The sequence below is a fragment of the Garra rufa genome, chromosome 3 (assembly GCF_049309525.1).
Source record: "Garra rufa chromosome 3, GarRuf1.0, whole genome shotgun sequence".
Classification (NCBI taxonomy): Eukaryota; Metazoa; Chordata; class Actinopteri; order Cypriniformes; family Cyprinidae; genus Garra; species Garra rufa.
In genome coordinates, this window is record NC_133363.1 from 542,546 (window position 1) to 563,451 (window position 20,906).

General features: G+C 36.7%; 1 protein-coding gene across 1 annotated transcript; it reads left to right on the forward strand.

Annotated features, from left to right (window-relative positions):
• Positions 1–282: 282 nt before the first annotated feature.
• LOC141330802 (serine/threonine-protein phosphatase PP1-beta catalytic subunit) lies at positions 283–18,246 on the forward strand. The gene is made up of 8 exons (XM_073835564.1): positions 283–389; positions 9,155–9,286; positions 9,361–9,591; positions 11,333–11,437; positions 11,524–11,595; positions 13,439–13,590; positions 15,937–16,071; positions 17,791–18,246. The coding sequence occupies exons 1-8, from the start codon at positions 338–340 to the stop codon at positions 17,893–17,895; spliced, it is 984 nt and encodes a 327-aa protein (XP_073691665.1). The 5' UTR covers positions 283–337; the 3' UTR covers positions 17,896–18,246.
• Positions 18,247–20,906: the final 2,660 nt, after the last annotated feature.

Below are 20,906 nucleotides of genomic sequence, written 5' to 3' on the forward strand. Positions count from 1 at the left end.
ATTTTAGGCGATTTTCTCAATATTTAGTTTTTTTTTTTTTTTGCACCCTCAGATTGCAGATTTCCAAATAGTTGTATCTCGGCCAAATATTGCTTATCTGTTCAGTTTTCAGATGATGTACAAATGTCAATTTCAAAAAACTGACCCTTATGACTGCAATGAAAACACTTTAGTTTTAATTAATGCGAAAAATAACACTGGAAAATGTGACGGAATGACTCGAATGGTTGCGATGCCGGTGGAGCGCGTGCACGTGTCTCGCTGAAGGTCGGGAGAGTCGGGCGCGCGCGCGTCTGGCACGTCGAGCGCGCGCTGTGAGGGCGGATCTCAGTCAGTCATGGCGGAGGGGGAGCTGGACGTGGATTCTCTGATCTCCAGACTGTTGGAGGGTGAGTGGCCTTCATCTTCATCTTCATCTTCATCTCAATCTCATCGCGCTCCGTTCGGCTTCCGCTGAGTCTGTGTGAGCGAGTTTGGCGGCTTTGTGCGATCGTTCGCGCGGTTTTCTGATCGAAAGGCCCGTATGTTTGTGTCTAACATGTCCGCGCGGCCTGCGACAACAAACTGCGACCCGACGAACAAACGGCAGAAAACACACACAAATCACACTTCAGCGGAATCCACGGTTACATTTTACTGCTTAAAACAGATGGGAATAATACATCGTTAAATGTGAGGCTTCAGGGTCGTGAAGAAGTAGATTAAATAGCTAAAGAGTCGCTAACGAGTCGAGTCTAAACATTCCTCTCAGCAGATCAGAATAAAAACAGCTGAGACTGTAAACATACAGAGAATAAATAGCAGATATAACTTACTGTGACTCCTGTCAGACAACACGACACTGTCATAATATAACCTTTCCAATGAGCAGAGAGAGAACTACAATCATTGATGACAGTATTAGTTCGCAGTACTCATCATAGAGAAACAAAGCAGGTTTGTGTTGTTATTAGAACATGTTTTGGTGGTTTGTTCTGCTCATGAAAGACAATAGAGGAGTCTTAATTAGAAACTGTAGGAGTTCAAGTTCATTAATATCCTAAATGATGCAGAGAAACAAATGAAATCAGTCATGACATTTATTATGGCTATAAACTATAGAGAACACTTATGGAATGTGGATATAATTCCTGATTTAACTCCAGAACAACACTAGAGTTGGGTATCGGTTGGGTTTTATCGACTGTAATTCTTAGCGATTCTGATTCTTATCAATTCCTATAGAGGTCGACCGATGTATCGGTTTTGCCGATTAATCGGCACCGATAGTTGATTGGTCGACCTATCGGTTATCGGCAAAAATCCTTGCCGATAGTTTTTCCGGGTTGGGTTCTTTGCTGAAGCAGCTCACGCTCCGCTCCATTGACATAGTGTATGAGAGGTTAGCCCCAGACCAATGTTTAATGTCAGGATTGTTACCATATATTTGTATTGATTTATATCCAGCTGGTGATATTCTTAGCCTGCAAAGTTGCAGATTTAAGGACGTGACATGAGAAAGCACACTGTGTTCATTCAGCCTACAGAATCCTGCCGAGTCACAGCGCGCCATAGTTTTACAGATTGCAGATCTGTCCCAAATCATTGTTAATGTTGACCCTGGGCTGGAAGATTAAGTATTTAGCATTTAAGCAAAATATTTTTTTATTTCTGTAGCTCTAATAATGTCTGTATGCTTCATATAGAGCTATAATTTATGTTTTAGCCTTTTCGTCAGGCAGCGGAAGCATGGTAGTTACGCACTTCATTTTACAATGCCATTTTCCTGTTCTTATTTTATTTTAATAACAAATCAACAAAAATATCTATTAAAAATTAAGATAAAAATTATACAAAACGAAATTCTTTTAAGAAGGGATTTTCCACAAATAAAAACGTACGAAGTGGTCAAAAATTGTGTCTGACCCTCTCCAATTCTCCCGGCGTATTGCCGTCCAATTCATACCACGTCCTTTATGACATTTGCAAATTACACAAACTTCTTATGTAATTAACATATTAAACTGAAACAAAACAAATAATATTTAAAAATAAATGTATAACATAAAATAAATTGTTTCTGAAATGGCTGCAATGCAATTAACGATATAGATCTTACTTTCTCTTTCCGTTTGATCTGTTCTTTTTTATCATTCTTGAAGTAAACATTTGCCCGTTTGGTGATTAAATAAACTGTTTTAGATTTCTGCTTGAACTACACAACGTGTCCTGTGTGTGTTTGATACCTACAAGTTATCCGTTAACGCAGCGCTGCACGTTTGTCCGGTTTCATTAAGGGTGGGTAAAAAAAAAGGACTCTCCGATGCATCGCAATCCTCTCTTCAATGAGCTTGTGTTTTCCCCGCATATGGCACATGTGCGCGCTAGAGACGCGGCGGGCTTCATTGCACAGGATTTGCACTGTGAGCTACATGTGCATTGTTTGACAGTGTGAACTTTCAACCGCAGTTTTTTTACTTTACATATGCCTTCATTTCTGTCGTTTGTAATGCAGTACTATTTGATGCACAAAACTCGCGCACTGACGGACTTTCACTTGTGCTTTGGGTTTGTTCGTCCTAAAAAGCTCTATGCTGATGCGGTTAAATGCACTTGCATTTTCGAATACTTTTATACGAAACTGATGTACAGTACACACAGTCAGTTATTTTTTTAGAGCAGGACAAAACATTTGATAAATCGAAATAGATCTGTGCATTCGTTTTAATGCAGCCTTTTAAAGAAGCTACTGTCTACGATCTCATCAGTAATAATCAAATGATAAAGAAAAAAGAACACCTATTTTAAATAAGTAATTGTTTAAAAAAGAAGCCTGCTTATATAATGGAAAAATCAATTAGATATAAATTGTAAATGAAAATGTAGCCATGTGCAGTAATATTGAAAACTGAGAATGTGACGCCTGGTTATATTTAGTTGATATTGAAAATCGTAATTAAATTGAATCTTAATTTTAAGATGGCAGTCCTGACATACAGAGATTCCAAATATAAACAAAAGGCATAAAACCTGCAATTTTACATATTGTTAAAATGTAAAGATTCACACCCTTTTAAAATGAGCCCATTAACATCAACTAAGATTGATGAAAGCTGTAGAATAGAAGTGTTGTTCCTTGTTAGAGTCTGTTAATTTCAACATTTACTGTAATATTGTTAAATTTTGAAGTTTATTTTGTTAACATTAATGAACTATGAAATAACTTTAATGATCAACATATAATTAATATGAATATTTTTATTTATTTACAAAGTATGGTTTAGTATATATATTTTTTTTAAATAGTAGAGCACTATTTTAGTTGCCGTTCAGTATCCATTTTCAAAAACTATCGGTTAATTAATCGGTATCGGCCAGAGTGGTCCAACCTAGCTATCGGTATCGGTAAAAACCAATATCGGTCGACCTCTAAATTCCTAGTTACAATAATAACTCATAATAATAATAAAGTAAGTCAAACATTTAGATGTTAAACATAATTATTCTGTGTTTTTACAAAGTGTTCTGTTGCAGCTGAATGACAGAACACTTAGGATCTTTAGCCTATGGTTTTAACAGAAAATATCTGCAAAAACAACTAGACTAATATAAATCTCAAACGTCAGGTTGTTAAAGACAAGGAAACAGTCAGTAATAACATAGGAACAAACTAATGTATTAGCAATAGCATAAATAAATACAAAGGAACAAGTTTCAGGTACAGAATTTGAAATCAAAAGTTGGCAAACACCCGTGTTCTGTTCATAAGTGAAATATAAGTGATATTCAGTCAAAATCTTCAAATTATTTTCTGTTGTTCTGTGGTTGACATTAATGACGTTTATTGGGCTGCTGTCTCTTTAACACCAAACACAGGTCTAAAATACCGCTACACTTGTATTTTCTTTCACAACTGTTTACGTAAGACAGCATTTTTTTTTTTGTTCGTTTATGTGCATATTGGTCAGTAAATGTAAAAGAGAGGTCCGCTGGTCTCTGTTCTCGTTCTTCAGATGCTGCCAGCAAACAGTCTGAAAGTTATTTCCCTTCCCTTAAATGGTTTCAAATCACATTAAAATGTGAACACAGGAATCGTTAAGTGAAATCGAAATCCTAAATCGCATTGAATACGCAGTTCTCGTTCTCGATACTCAATCCTACAGCGGGTGGCGCTGTGCTCCTCTTGAGTTGATTCACAACCCTTTATAAAACCTATCGAAGAAGAAGAAATGAGTCGATTTCACTCAGTATCACGTGGTTTTGTGTTTTAGTTAGTGATGAGATGTGATTTATTGAGCGTGTTTATGTTGTCGTTGGTGTGTTGGGGTCGTTCCTGTAGTTCTGTGAGTTGGAAATCTCTGCTGGAAGTTTATAATGTCACATTACAACCAATTACAGTTTTAAAAAGCTGGTTAAAATCACAAAGTCTTGTTATTTTGTAATACAACGTTTAAACCAGTGCAGTGACGTCTCCAGATCTGATTAAAATAATAATAATAATTGAAATGTTAAATTAAAAAGACAGCAGTTCATCCACAACTGAAAATCGTCTTGTCCTTTACTCTGCTTTAATCCAAATGTGAAGTAAGATGTTTACAGACAGCTGGTAACTCGGATCTTGTTGGTTCTCAATGGCCTTTAAAAAAGGAAGTCAATGACCATCAACTGGTGTCCAACACTCTTATAAATGTCTGTTTTGTGTTCAAGTAGAGACTGAAACTCACACAGGTTTGTAATGAGCTGAGGGCGAGTAAATGATGCCAGAATGATCATTTCAGTGTGAATTATTGTTGTAGTTGTGTCATGATGGGTATTTAGTGTAGATCTCAGCCATTCTGCTGTTTTCTGTAAGAGATGAGCGAACGCCGGAGTCTAGACCAGTTTCCTGAGAGCTGGTTTACAGTGGTCTGGTTCAGACTGGTTTAATCTGTAGTTCTGTAGTTACACTTTACCAGCTAAACACCTGGACAGCTGTTGGTTTAGTTTGTGTCCTGAAAGATGATTGTGTTCATGATAGTTATTTCAGAAATTATGAATTGACTGTTCGCCTGTAAATGATCGCTGGTCATTTGTTATTATTCTGCCGTATGTCGTTCAAACCTGCTGCAGAACATAAAAGATTATCAACTTCATTAATTAACATCATTGGACTTTAATTGTATTGATAGAAAACGTGAGACATTTCTCTAAGTATCTTCTTTTATGTTTCCTGATATCAAAGTGAGTCAAACAGGTGTTGAACTGTCGCTTTAACATGTGTGTGTGTGTTCAGAAGGGTTTGCAGGTGTTTTCAGTCATAGTTTGTAAATGAAGAACAGCACTGATGATTAACACTCATTACCTCTTGATTAACGCTCAGGTTATTCACAGTAAGATTTAGGCTGTTGTGTGTATAATATCAGCTAATATCTAGTCAGTGTGTGTGTGTGTGTGTGTGTGTGTGTGTGTGTGTGTGTGTGTGTGTGTGTGTGTGTGTGTGTGTGTGTGTGTGTGTCTGTGTGTGTGTGTGTGTGTGTGTGTGTGTGTGTGTGTGTGTGTGTCTGTGTCTGTGTCTGTGTGTGTGTGTGTGTGTGTGTGTGTGTGTGTGTGTGTGTGTGTGTGATTCTCCAGAGAACAGAACAAAAACTTAATTTCACACAAGACCTTATTTGGTTGTGTCCACAGTGGAAAAAAAAATAGATCTCAAAATAGCTGGGACTGGTTTTCATCAGAGTCAGAACACACACATATATACACACACACACACACACACACACACACACACACACACACACACACACTGATTCCTTACAGGGCTCTACACTTGCTTTTCTTTTTAGGAGCACTTGTCCTAACTTAAAAAAATAATAATAATAAGAGTACAGTCAAAATTACAGGAGCACCTTCTGAACAATAATACAAAAATTCCCTTCCTATTACAAGGTGATATTTGACTCCTCAAAGTGATTTACAGGGGAATTTTGTTTTTACCTTTGTAATGACATTTTTCTAACTTGAAGTGTATTATCTTTTGTCATTTTTTTAAATGTATATTTTTAAAGCTTTTTTTTATTTCTAATTAAAACAACAGAATAAAAACAAGTAGAATAAGAATACGTTACCAATAAAATGAAACCAGTATTTATTAACTTGTACTACAGAGGAACGCAAACGTAGCTTATAGATGTATTTTCATGTTTAATGAGGCTCAGAGGTGGCATGAGTGCCATCAGATTCATTAATTCATGTTAAGATTAATGTTTTAAATATAACATGTTGAATACAGAAATATTAAATGATTTAAATAGCTGAAAAGATACTTTAAAAATGAAAGTAAATCTGCCAGTAGGTGGCGACAGGACACTGATTTAATCATTCATTCATTTGATTCGTCCGAACGGCTGATTCATTCAGGAATAAAGCAAGTGACTGAGAAATGAGAAATGGAATAATTTCACTAGATTTCCTCAAAAGATGCCTCAAAAATCTACAATATGATTCTAATACGATTAAATTAGATTGATATATCGATATTATGTAACATTCACAACATAAATAATACACCCCACACTTTTGTTTTATAATAATAAAAAAATGTTTTGTTTTTTTCCCCCTTGACTTATACTAGTAGTAGTTTAGTAACAACCTTTTTACGGCAAAAGCAACGATATTGTGACGCACGTCATTATTGTGAAATAAAAGGATATCATATATGATTTTGATTGTATCATCCATTAATAATATTACATATTCATGGAAATGCAGATGCGTTTGGACAGGGTTTCTGCAGGTCCTTAAAAAGTCTTAAATTTAGTTGTATCAAACTTCAGGCCATAAAAAGTCTTAAATTGCACTTAAACTTGTCATTTTAAAAGGTCTTAAATTTGGGGGTGTAAAGACCAGAATTGCGTTAATATGACGATTCCTGCTGTTCCTAAAGCGCCACCTGCTGGCACAGAATGAATGTGGATTTTCAGGATAAGCCTGTTGTTTTCGTTCAGACCAGTGTGAAAATAAACCCATGTTTTTACCTCACAAACACACAGCTGTGAATGAGAACTGGTGGATTGAGAAAAGATAATGCATTAGAAAGCTATAAACTAAATGTAAAATGTATTTAATGTTAGTTAATGTGATAATTTATTAATAATATTTGTTTAAATGAATACAATAATTAATACTTTTGACTCATCTATTTAAAAAAAATGGTTTAAAGGCTGAAGCGTGAAGTTCGTCATTTTATAAAACTTTTTGTTTTTGTGAAAACTTGTATCTGAACTGTTAATGATGCTTTTTACAGTCATTGTACAGTTTAATGTTACTATAGACACTGTCCTACCCCGCTCAGATGGTGTTGGTTTTATTTACGCAGGTCCTAAAGAGTTTTAAATTTGATCTTAAAAATAGCCTTGTTTTGGTTCTGCAGGCCTGGATTCTGCTTTACATTTACTCTTAAATCACCGTTGCTCCTCCATTGCATCATGATTTTGTAGATTATGTTGCCTTACCTTACAATTATGCTTCTGTAATACGTTTAATATGTATTGCATAACTAAAAAAATAATGTAACATAAATGCATTGGAGTTAATATGTGGTTTATAGTGTGAATGTTCTTTTTTGCTTAGATTTGTATTTCTTTCAAAATGGATATTAAAGTCAGGCACAATGACAGTCAAACTCAAATTAAACCCTTGTATCATTTCACAAACCACATGATCCTAAAATACAGTCCTTGTCACTCATCGACTGATGACTGCTCTCTTAAAGATGTGTTTTCTGTCTGGTTTGATGTTCTGTGTAACAATCGTCCGCTGGGTTGAGTTTGGGATTCTCTGCTGATGTCATCTGTGTGTGTCGTGTCCATATATGGTCATGTGAGGATCCACAGGCTGTTCTCAAACAGGTTCTGTATGTGTGTTTCTGGTCCGACCGGCTCCTCCAGACGTCTTTATATATTTCCAGATGAGCAGCATCTTTTGAGCAACAATACGTCTTTTCTTTTTCTTGTTTTCTTATGTAATGTCACTACTAGTGTAGGAAATACACCGCTGAGTATCTGGTAGCTCTTCACAATCAGGTTCATTAGTTAACCTTAGTTAACTTTATTAGTCACACATTCACTACTGCATTATTAAAACCAGAAGTTGTGTTTGTTATGTGAACTAACATGAACAAAGATGATTAAATAGTGTTAGGAATGTATTGTTCATGGTTTGCTCATTTTAGTTAATTCATAACTAGTCTAAAGTGTTAATGGGTGTGTGACAGAATCGTTGTGTGTTATAGTAACAGCTGTTGGATTGCAGTACTAATAGTTAACCTCATGGGTGTTTATTTTGGCAGAAAATCACAGGAAGCTCTTAAACCTTTTCCTTTTTTGGTAAAAGCCTCATAAAGGATTCTCGTCCTGCTGGACTGAAGCTATATCTTGATCTTATTGTGAAGAGTCTTGTGTGGTCTTTTATATCACTGCTCTTTTTTTATCTAAAGGATATGCAGTTTATATAATATAAATGTGCGGTTTTAATAATTTAATAGTGATTTATGTAAAAAATATAATAGTGGATTAAATTGCAATGAAAATGATTTAGTACAGATATGCACAGTGTAATTGCAAATAATGCATGAAAAGTCTCAGTATTTTAGTCTAGTCTTAATCAAAGAAAACTTGATATTTTAGCAATAAGATTATTATTAATTGTTCATTTTTAGCCATTTTTAAGCTATTCTTGGTCTTACTCAAATGTACATTTTAGTTATCATATTTAATCAACTTTGTCCTGTTTTGTTTACTCAAGTTTAAGTCATCAAAATGTCTGAGCATTTTAGTCAGGTTTTAGTCAATTAAACCGTACTCGCGTTTCTTCATGCTGTATAACGGTTAAACTTTAAAAAAAAAGATTTTTGCTCAAAATTACTTTTTTACTCGGTGTAATTGCATTAATAACATCTGAGACGCAGTGGTTCTGGATGTGCTTTGGCTCCATAGAGGACCTCACCGCGGTAAAATCCTCCTCCTGAGGGCAAAGTGTAAATGTAGTGATCAATGCTAATATAATGATGTTCTAAAAAAGCAGGACTGGAATGTAGGAAGTTGAGGTTTCATCATCATGAGATGAGTTTAGAGATCAGGTCAGTGTTATATCTGAAAACAGCAGAGGAAACTGATGACTGTGGATGTTGGTGTTTGTTCAGTGCGAGGATGCCGTCCAGGGAAGATCGTCCAGATGACGGAGGCGGAGGTCAGGGGTTTGTGCATCAAGTCGCGTGAGATCTTCCTCAGTCAGCCCATCCTCCTGGAGCTGGAGGCTCCGCTGAAGATCTGCGGTGAGTGTCTTTCCCGCTCCACACGTTCACAGCCGTCCTTCAGTCTGTTCCTCACACGCCTTCCTCCTCCGCAGGAGACATCCACGGCCAGTACACCGATCTCCTGCGGCTCTTCGAGTACGGCGGCTTCCCTCCGGAGGCCAACTATCTGTTCCTGGGCGATTACGTGGACCGAGGGAAGCAGTCGCTGGAGACCATCTGCCTGCTGCTGGCCTACAAGATCAAATACCCAGAGAACTTCTTCCTGCTCCGCGGGAACCACGAGTGCGCCTCCATCAACCGCATCTACGGCTTCTACGACGAGTGTGAGTCTCAGAACCGCATGAGAAACCAATGCTCTTCACACCACTAGAGTATTGCAAAAGAAAATAAACTTCTGTTTTTTTTTATGAACGAGTCTACTGCATTTTGCAAAACTCTGTTTTCGTTTGCAGTACTTTTTGCAAATGATGAAAATTAGGCCTGTTCTTAAAATCACCTTTTGCCTTTCTCACATAATTTATGAGCACATTTAACCCTCTCCAAATTCACATTATTGCTGTCGTACAGTCCAGAAGAAACCCGACCAGAACATGTGATATTTTATCACACACTCGACAGAAAAACGAATTATGCTTTCATAAAGGAAATTATGATTTTTGCTTTTTGACATAATCTTCATGATGATTAAAGGAGAAGTTCACTTTCAGAACATAAATGTCCAGATAATGTCCTCAGCCCCTGGTCATCCAAGATGTTCATGTCTTTCTTTCTTCAGTCGTAAGGAAATTCTGCTTCTTGAGGAAAACATTTCAGGATTTCTCTCCATATAGTGGACTTCTGTGGTGAGTTTGAACTTCCAAAATGCAGCTTAAACGCAGCTTCAAAAGACTCTAAACGATCCCAGACGAGGAAGAAGAGTCTTATCTAGAGAAACAATCAGTTATTTTTTGAAAACATTTACAATTTATATACTTTTTAATCTCTACACAGAGTACACACAGAGCTAGACGAGACGAGCGTTTGTGGTTCAAAAGTATATAAATTGTAAATGTTTTTAAAAAATAACCCATCGTTTCTCTAGATAAGACTCTTCTTCCTCGTCTGGGATCGTTTAGAGTCTTTTGAAGCTGCGTTTAAACTGCATTTTGTAAGTTCAAACTCACCTCAGAAGTCCACTATATGGAGAGAAATCCTGAAATGTTTTCCTCAAGAAGCAGAATTTCCTTACGACTGAAGAAAGAAAGAAAGACATGAACATTTTTGTTCTGAAAGTGAACTACTCCTTTAAAACAATTTGCATCACTTTCATTTGTAAATCGTATTTATTCATAATGAAGGATGATGTTGACGATGATAAATCATTTACAGTATCTTGAGAAAAACATGATTACATGAAACTAAGAAAAACTACTGTGTGTATGTACAAGTTGGATATAATATCAAACCTAATGTGTGACCCTGGACCACAAAACCAGTCATAAGGTTAAATTTTACAAAACTGAGATTTATACATCATATGAAAACCCAATAAATAAGCTTTCAATTGATGTATGGTTTGTTAGGATTGGACAATATTTGGCTGAGATACATCTATTTGAAATCAGAAATCTAAGGGTGCAAAAAATCAGAATACTGAAAAAAATCACCTTTAAAGTTGTCCAAATTAAGTTCTTAGCAATGCATATTACTAATCAAAAATTACATTTTGATATGTTTACAATAGGAATTTTACAAAAAATCTTCATGGAACATGATCTTTACTTAATTTCTTAATGATTTTTGGCATAAAAGAAAAATCAATAATTTTGACCCATACAATGTATTTTTGGCTATTGCTACAAATATACCCCAGCGACTTAAGACTGGTTTTGTGCTCCAGGGTCACTTATGTAGAGATTTAGTGCTTTGCGTTACAGTAATGAGAATGAGAAGGTGTAAGAAATCTAAAAGCTCCTTAATATTCAATAATATAATTTATTTTTTCTTAGACGTTGTGGTGAATTAATGGCTTTTTTGTGTCTGTGTGGTATATTATATTGTTGTCCTTTGTGTTTTCTTCTTCAGGCAAGCGCAGGTTCAACATCAAACTGTGGAAGACGTTCACGGACTGCTTCAACTGTCTGCCGATCGCCGCTATCGTGGACGAGAAGATCTTCTGCTGTCACGGAGGCAGGTTTAGCAGCGCTGATCCATTATACAGACCATCATTTACTTATTTTATGATAAGGGTTTATTTTGTACTTTCTCTTCCAAAGGTCTTTCACCAGATCTTCAGTCAATGGAGCAGATCAGACGCATCATGAGACCGACTGACGTACCTGACACAGGTGAGAATTACTTTTGTTGTTGTTGTTTATTTGTTTACAGGGCAATACACATTAATAAACATGGATGTACATGTGCCAGAATGAGCCAAAATGGTTCATCGTCATCTGTAGACCCTTCACAGAATGTTAAAAAGTCACACTAAAAACAAAAACAAATCATAGATGTATAATGTGAAAAGCAATGGGCCCAGAATAGATCCTTGGGGAACACCTGTGGATATTAGTGTTCATTTGAGCAGCTATTTTCAATGTTAGTCTTCGTCTTAGCCCTGTGTTAAATGTCCTTGTTAGTTTGTATTATATTTAGTCAACCTTATCCTATTTAGTTTTAGTTGACTAAAAGTCTCAACATTTTAGTCTAGTTTCAGTAAAAAAACAAAAAAACAATTTAAAATATTTGTTTAGTTTTAGTCCATGAAAACTTGACATTTTAGCAATAGGGTTATTATTAATTTAATATTAGTCTTACTCAAATGTACATTTTGTTTTTTTGTTTTCTTCATGCACCTGTCAAGTTTGAGATTTTGGGCTTTTTGGTGTCTTATTAAGTGTTTTCTCAGACTAGTGGAAAGAAAACACCTAAAAGACACTGTTAAGTGTTTATTTTTTAGCACTTTATCTATTTGTGTCAATAGATTTCAATTACAATACATATTTGTAAAGGCTGTTTTCTCAAAATGAGTTTTTTCTCCTACACTGAGACATTAATCTCCACTTCAGCAGCACTTACACACACCACACTTTACTTTTGTGTTCCTGTCTGTATCCTGAAGGCTTTTACAGAGGGATTTGTTCAGATATAATTTGCTTGATTTTATACATTTTATTTCCCCCAAAATGGTAAAAAAAAAATATATATTGTTTTCTGTCTGTTCTAAGTATTTTCTAAATTCTGGAGTGACGAAATGAGACACAAAACCCCCATCTGTAAAAACATTTGACTCTAATATGTCGAAAAAATGTGAATTTTGAAACTGACTTCATCCAGTGTTTAGATTTCTGGACTAGAAATGAATGCAAATTAGTGCTTATTAATAATGCCTCATTTGCATATTTAAATCTAACCATAACTATTAGTTAATTTTTTACCCGATTCACCTGCAGCGTCTCGCCTTAAGTCAGCGAAATGTATGAGTATTTTAGTCAGGTTTTAGTCATTGAAACCTCTGTTTCTTCATGCAGTATAACGGTTAAACTGATAAACAATATTTTTGCTTAAAATTCTAATGGTAATGATTGTCGTCATCAAATTTACTGTTGCATTTTAGGTGCTAGTAAACACAAATCAACAGAATACGGACTCACACACGATTTATTTAGATGGCTAAACGAAAGCTTGTTTGTGTGTTTTCAGATCAAGGTTGGCGGTGTTTTCTCAATGTGAGTGTGTGCACATGGTTGCCAGATTGCTTAAAATAGCAAAACACTGGCCTGAAAATGTATCCTCATAACAGCAAAGCTCTGATTCTGGGATTTCAGCTCTGGATATCTGGCAACCTCGTGTAGTAGAGGCCCGTAGAGCAGTCCGCAATAACGTTTTGTCTCATTTTCTTTGATGAAAATAGAGTTTCTTGGTAAAGTCTCGTCTTTTTTCATAAAAGAAATTGCATGTTAATATAGTCCTAGTTTTAAACGATTGACCTGGTCTTCGTGTCGTCTTAGTCACGGGAAAAAAGCTCATCAGCAAACATTTTTCATCACAGTTTTCGTTGACTAAATCTACTGCTGTGGATACACTGAGTTCTAGTTGAGTATTTCTGTATTCAGAGTGTGATCTTGAGCCGTCAGCTCATCAATCATGTGTTCAGCTCTATCAGTCCTGATGTGTGTTTGTGTGTCTCAGGGCTGCTGTGTGATCTGCTGTGGTCAGACCCTGATAAAGACGTCCAGGGCTGGGGTGAGAACGATCGCGGCGTGTCCTTCACCTTCGGAGCGGATGTGGTCAGCAAGTTCCTCAACCGTCACGATCTGGATCTGATCTGCCGCGCGCATCAGGTGATTAAACTCATCCGCTCTTCCTGTTAGACTCCATCTGTGAGATACTCATAAATAAGAGATACACACATTGTACAGCGCTGTTATTGATAATAATAATACACTTTATTTATATGGCGCCTTTAAAAGAACCATCTCAAAAAATAGTAATAATTATTAAAAGATAAAAAGATGCTCATACAAAAATACAGGCAGTAAAAAACAAACAAGAATACGAAAACAAAATAATATGTAACCCTGGACCACAAAACCAGTCTTAAGTCGCTGGGGTATATTTGTAGCAATAGCCAAAGATACATTGTATGGGTCAAAATTATTGATTTTTCTTTTATGCCAAAAATCATTAGGAAATTAAGTAAAGATCATGTTCCATGAAGATTTTTTGTAAAATTCCTACTGTAAACCTATCAAAATGTAATTTTTGATTTGTAATATGCATTGCTAAGAACTTAATTTGGACAACTTTAAAGGTGATTTTCTCAGTCTTTTTGATTTTTTTGCATCCTCAGATTTCTGATTTCAAATAGATGTATCTCAGCCAAATATTGTCCTATCCTAACAAACCATACATCAATAGAAAGCTTATTTATTGAGCTTTCATATGATGTATAAATCTCAGTTTTGTCAAATTTAACCTTATGACTGGTTTTGTGGTCCAGGGTCACATATAAAAACAGAATGGTCAACTAAATCACATAAACGCTAGCCTAAAGAAGTGAGTTTTAAGGCATACTTTACAAATCTTAAGGGATTCTGCGTTCCAATCTCAAGGAGCAGGGTCTTCCACAATTTAGGAGCCAGTGAGGAGAAAGACGATCGCCTGTAGTTTTTATCTGAGTTGCTTGAGCGTTTAAAAGACCAGCTTCAGAAGAACGTAAAACATGAGAAGCGGTGTATGCCGGGAAAATCTCTGACAAATATCGGGGAGCCAGATCATTCAGGGCCTTATAAGACAGCGTAAGAATTTTAAAATCAATACGAAAACTGACGGGAAGCCAGTGCAATTTTTCCAAGATAGGTTTAATGTGCTCCCTGCTCCTTGCTGAATTCTAGCAGCTGAATTTTGTAGCAAGTGTAGTTTACTAAGAGTAGCTTTTGAAACTCCAGCCAACAAAGCATTACGGTAATCAATACGTGAAAATACAAGCGTGTGGATGAACTATTCCGCCACAGAAGAGCTCAGCGTGGCATGTGATTTAGCAATGTTTCAGAGATGAAATAAAAAAAGTTACCAAAGTTACAGTAACAGAAAAATAAAGAGATGTTTTCTTTGAATTATAGGAAATGCCTGTGAATCGTGTTGTTTGTAGTCGATTGTGGTTTCAGGGTTTCCAGATGTCAGATCTGTTTAGTTTGAGCTCATAAAGCAGCTCCTTTAAACGTTTGCTGTAGAAACCAGCTTCTAGTTGTGAGTCAGAGCAGCATTCAGACCACACACACACACACACACACACACACACACACTCTCACACACACACACACACACTCACACACACACTCACACACACACACACACACACACACACACACACACACACACACACACACACACACTCACACATGTTTGTTTTTGTGAATTGTGGGGACATTCCATAGACGTAATGGTTTTTATACTGTACAAACGATATTTGCTATCACCCTACACCTTCCCTACACCTAAACCTAGCCCTCACAGGAGACTGTGCATATCTTTACATTCTCAAAAAAACGTATTCTGTATGATTTATAAGCCTTTTGAAAAGTGGGGACATGGGCAATGTCCTCATAAGTCACCCTCTCCTTGTAATACCTATGTCATACCCATGTTATTACACCAATTTGTGTCCTGATATGTCACAAAAACAAACACACACACACACACTCTCACACACACACACACACACACACACACTCACACACACACTCACACACACACACACACACACACACACACACACACACACACACACACACACACATGTTTGTTTTTGTGAATTGTGGGGACATTCCATAGACGTAATGGTTTTTATACTGTACAAACGATATTTGCTATCACCCTACACCTTCCCTACACCTAAACCTAGCCCTCACAGGAGACTGTGCATATCTTTACATTCTCAAAAAAACGTATTCTGTATGATTTATAAGCCTTTTGAAAAGTGGGGACATGGGCAATGTCCTCATAAGTCACCCTCTCCTTGTAATACCTATGTCATACCCATGTTATTACACCAATTTGTGTCCTGATATGTCACAAAAACAAACACACACACACACACACACACACACACACACACACGGAGGACTCTGGTGGTTTATGGTGGTTTTGTCAGACTGGTTTAGGACGGGTCTGCTGTTGTTCTGCAGGTGGTTGAGGACGGTTACGAGTTCTTCGCCAAACGGCAGCTGGTCACGTTGTTCTCGGCTCCTAATTACTGCGGCGAGTTCGACAACGCTGGAGGAATGATGAGCGTCGACGAGACTCTGATGTGCTCCTTCCAGGTCACTTTACCTTCACTTTCACACACCTGACCATATTTCATATTTCACCACATCAACAGAGTCACTTACATTGTGCTTATGCTTTACATCAAGGAAATAATGCTGGTTTTTAAGACCATTATTATGATGATTTTTGCATTTTGACATTATCTTTATGCAAAAATTAAAAATTTGTGAATTGTATTTATTCACAATGGCAGCACTTGCAGACTGTAATGGAGTAGGATGATGACAATGAGTCATATTACAGTAAAAAGAACCTTGAAAATCTTCAAAAATTATAGAAAAATTTGGTAACACTTCACAATAAGGTTCATTAGTTAACAAGAGCTAACAACGAACAATACTTCTACAACATTTAATAATCTCAGCATTTACTAACTCACTAAATCAATCTGAAGCTGTGTTTGTTAACATTAGTTATGCACTAACAAAGATTAATAAATAGTGTAATAAATGTATTGTTCGTTCATGTTAAAGGAGTAGTTCACTATCAGAACAAAAATGTCCAGATAATGTCCTCAGCCCCTCGTCATCCAAGATTTTCATGTCTTTCTTTATTCAGTCGTAAGGAAATTATGTTTTTGAGTAAAACATTTGAGGATTTCTCTCCATATAGTGGACTTCTATGTTGAGTTTGATCTTCCAAAATGCAGTTTAAACGCAGCTTCAAAGGACTCTAAACGATCCCAGCCGAGGAAGAAGAGTCTTATCTAGTGAAACAATGGGCTATTTTTCCAAACAAATTGACAATTAATATACTTTTTAACCTCAAACGCTCATCTAGTCTCGTCTCTGTGATCTGGGTCAGTAATGTTAGGGTTTGTCCAAAAACTCCCATCTCGTTTTCTTCCCCAACTTCAGAATCGTCCTCCATCGCTGCAGAAGAACAGACCCGGTGTTTACAAAGTGAACGTGTGAAGAAGATCAAACACCCTTTACAAAAAAGATAAAACAGCGATGTAGGACGATTTTGACGTTGAAGACAAAAACGAGATGGGAGTTTTTCCACATCCCCTAACTCTATTAACCCGGATCACAGATTACGCATCGCAGAGACGAGCGTTTGAGGTTAAAATGTACACATTGTCAATTTGTTTTGAAAATAACCCATCGTTTCACCAGATAAGACTCTTCTTCCTCGTTTAGAGCTCTTTTAAACTGCATTTTGGAAGTTCAAACTCACCACAGAAGTCCACTATATGGAGAACACTCCTGAAATGTTTTCCTCAAAAACATAATTTCTTTACGACTGAAGAAAGAAAGACATGAACATCTCGGATGACGAGGGGCTGAGGACATTATCTGTACATTTTTGTTCTGAAAGTGAACTACTCCTTTAAAACATTAATGTAAGCAAACAACACCTCATTGTAAAGTGTGATATTTTAGGGGAAAATGTGAGAATAATGTCACAAAGCGAACGAGTCGAATGGTCCGAACAGTTAAAGACCTCGTCTCCAATCAGCTTGTTTTGATTTTGGAGTGAAATGTGAGCTGGACGTGTGTCACTCCTAATCCAGTTCACATCCGTATAAACTCCACCGCTGACAGACGTCTTGTGGAAATGATTGATTATAAACCGTTTCACTAATTCTCCAGTTTAGTCCGATGTATTCCTCTAGCTTTATTCAGCACAGGTTGACAGTAAACAGGTTCCGGAGCTGTGCAGGTGTGGATGTGTGATATTAAAGCTGTGTTCTGTGGTTGAATGCTCAGATTCTGAAGCCGTCGGAGAAGAAGGCCAAGTATCAGTACGGCGGGATGAACTCTGGGCGACCTGTGACTCCGCCCCGGACGGCCACGCCCCCTAAGAAACGGTGAAGAGGCGGAGCATGGAGCGGCATGAAGACTGTCTCCGAAACACAACAGATGTAGTTCCAGAAACCACACCTCTTTTATTTGTTTGTTTTTGTGTTTTATTTTGCGTTTGGTTTGATTTGCCCTTCTCTGAGTCTCACGTGTGCTGCTTTATTTGTCCGTCTCTAACGCCACGTTTGCCAGCGTTTGACGCTCATCGCATATCGGCTTCAGCTTCCTCTCTGCTCTGCGTCTAACAGGACGATGCACATCGACTAGCTGTTTTTCTAGTTAATCATTTCACTCTTCAGGCCTGTTTGAGTCAAACGGGGTCATAACATCTGGATTTTCAGTAAATAAAGTTTAACAAACCTTTCTGACGTGCCAGTATGTTTTCCAGCCTCTTACGACGCGTCTTTAGCGTGTGTTTGTTTGTCAGTGCACTCTCAGATTCACACCATACTGTGTTTTTAAAAAAGTTTCACATATGCACATTTTCAAAATGATTCAGTCCCAAAAACGCTGTTGTCGTGTAAATGAACAGGCAAAATACATGAAGTTTACTGTTTTTGGCTGAGAACTTTTCCGTATAAACAGCCCCTAAGTGAACTTAACTGTCATTGAAACTATTTCATAATTCTGACTTTTCTAGATTAAAACGTTGCAGTTACCTTTTATTATTTGCTATTCTGTGTTTATAAAGAAAAAAAGAGATAAAAAAGAAAATATGACTTTCTGAGTTTACGTCTGTTAATTCATTGTTTTCTTTTCTTTGTATAATATCCTGCAGTTCCTCAGAATCAGAACAAAATCGTCAGAATTGTGAGATAAAAAGTTGTATAGCTTTTAATCTGTTTTTTTTTTTTTTTAGGTTATATAGTAATGGGTCGTAAATTGTAAAGTCTTTTGATTCTTGTAAATTAAAATTGATTTTTACTTAAAGATCTGAATTAAGTTAAAAGAGAGTCTGCTAAATCATCTCACAGATGCCACTGCACTGAAAAAAACCTAATTAATTTTTATTTTGCAAGCACATTTTAAGTAAAATTTAGGTATGGAATTAAGTATAATCTACTTAACTAAGTTAAGTAAAATTAGCAAAGGAAATAAGTAGATTTAACATGCAGTTAGAGTTTGATGAGTAATTTCTACTTAATTATTTTAAGTTTCCTCTGCAGTCCTCAAATACAATTCACTCAGACACGGTTTGTGAACTTTACTCAAACATCATAGCACTGAATAAAATGCCTGTGGTTCACTTACAAACGTGTACTTAAGCAAGTAGACGGCTCCTTATTGTTTTTAAGGTCATATGTTGACTCAGTGTAGTTACTAACCAAATCAACACAGAGATCTCAACACTGGGCTCATGATACACAATGATGCTAACAATCAGTGAATAGTTTTTGAGTATGAATGGCTCATTTTGAGTAGAAAATGATCTCTAGATGTCACAAAACAGCAAGTTACTTAACCTAAGAACAAAACCAACCATAAAACAGTGTAAATACATCTCGAAAACAGCTAAAAATGTGAACTTATTAATTATTCATGCCCAAGTGCATGATGGGAACAACAGGATCATGACTTTGATATTTACTTAATCTTTGTAAAAATAACAATTTCAAGTAAAATACACTTATAAATTCACATTTTAAATTATACAAGCTTAAATTTAGTGCTTATTATTATTATTATTATTATTATTATTATTATTATCAGTCTTGCCTGAACTATGTTTAATGTAGAAACACATTTGTTGTTCTGTATTATTTACTTCACCACAAAATCATTTTGATGAGTGTGGCTTGAAGAAGAGTCCAAAACAATTCAATTTTCAATTCTGAAGTATCCAATTCTTCAAAATACAAAAATGCAGTCTTTTAAAGTTTGCAAAATCAAAAGTGTCTTAAATTATACATTACATTACAAAAATTAAAAACGAAACATTTACCAATTATAATTTCAGTTTTCACTTAGCTAAACTAGCATATATCACAAGCACATAATTGTGTTTAATTCTGAAATCTGGTCAGAATAACATGCTCGTGTCCAAATAAACACTTTCCCCTATACAGCACTTTTTATTAGGTGCCAGTTTATTGAAAATGGTTAATTATGATCAATTATTTCTATATTGACTGACCAGAAACAGTAAGTTGTGGGCCTGTGCAGATAAATGTCCACCGGAAATAGAACAAAATAACGCATTACTCAACTTCTGGATCGGGTTTGCCAGCAAACTTTCTGTTCTGTTTCTGAAACGTGAAATTTGTGAATTTTTTGTACTGTATGAGCTTTATAGAGACTGTAACTCTGTCTCTCACAGACTGGTTTTCGTCTAAACGTCGTCTATGTGTGATCCTCCACACTAACACAGAGAACATCTGATCCACACTGCAGTGTCCGGCAGCAGATGGCGCTGTTCTCCTGAAGATCTTCTTCTTCTTCATCATGATCACAGCAGAGCAGATATTATCTCACATCACTGAAGTTAAGAAGCTCTGAATGACGTCGAGTGATTCTTCTTGTGAATCCATCAGTGTTTTCATCTGTCACTCTCATCACAGAGATTACCCACAATGCACCGCTGGGCTGCGTCAGTCACAAGATACGTCTTGCCGTTGCTCTTTTGTTACCAGCTGCTCATTTTCTCTCATGCGTTATGTTTGTTTAGCAGCGGCGGAATAAAGAAACGGCAGACGCTCGCGGGTCTGGACACGCCGGAGACGAGGGGAAAATCTGACCTGAAACCACGTTTGCGTTGACCACACGCTTCAGAGAAACTCCAGCGCCGCTGTGTTTGTGATCTCAGATGAATGTTTAGCTCCGCTCGGTCCAGACGTATAATTCAGACATAATGAGAGACGCTTGTGTGGAAACAGAGCTCATGTTCTCCTCAGCGAGAACAGCCACGTCCACATCGACCCGTTCACCGGCGGAGCCCTGAGATCCAGACAGTCATGTGACCTGATATTAAACTGATCTTCATCTGAAAGATCACAGACGCACTTCTCAATCAGTTTGAGCTGTTA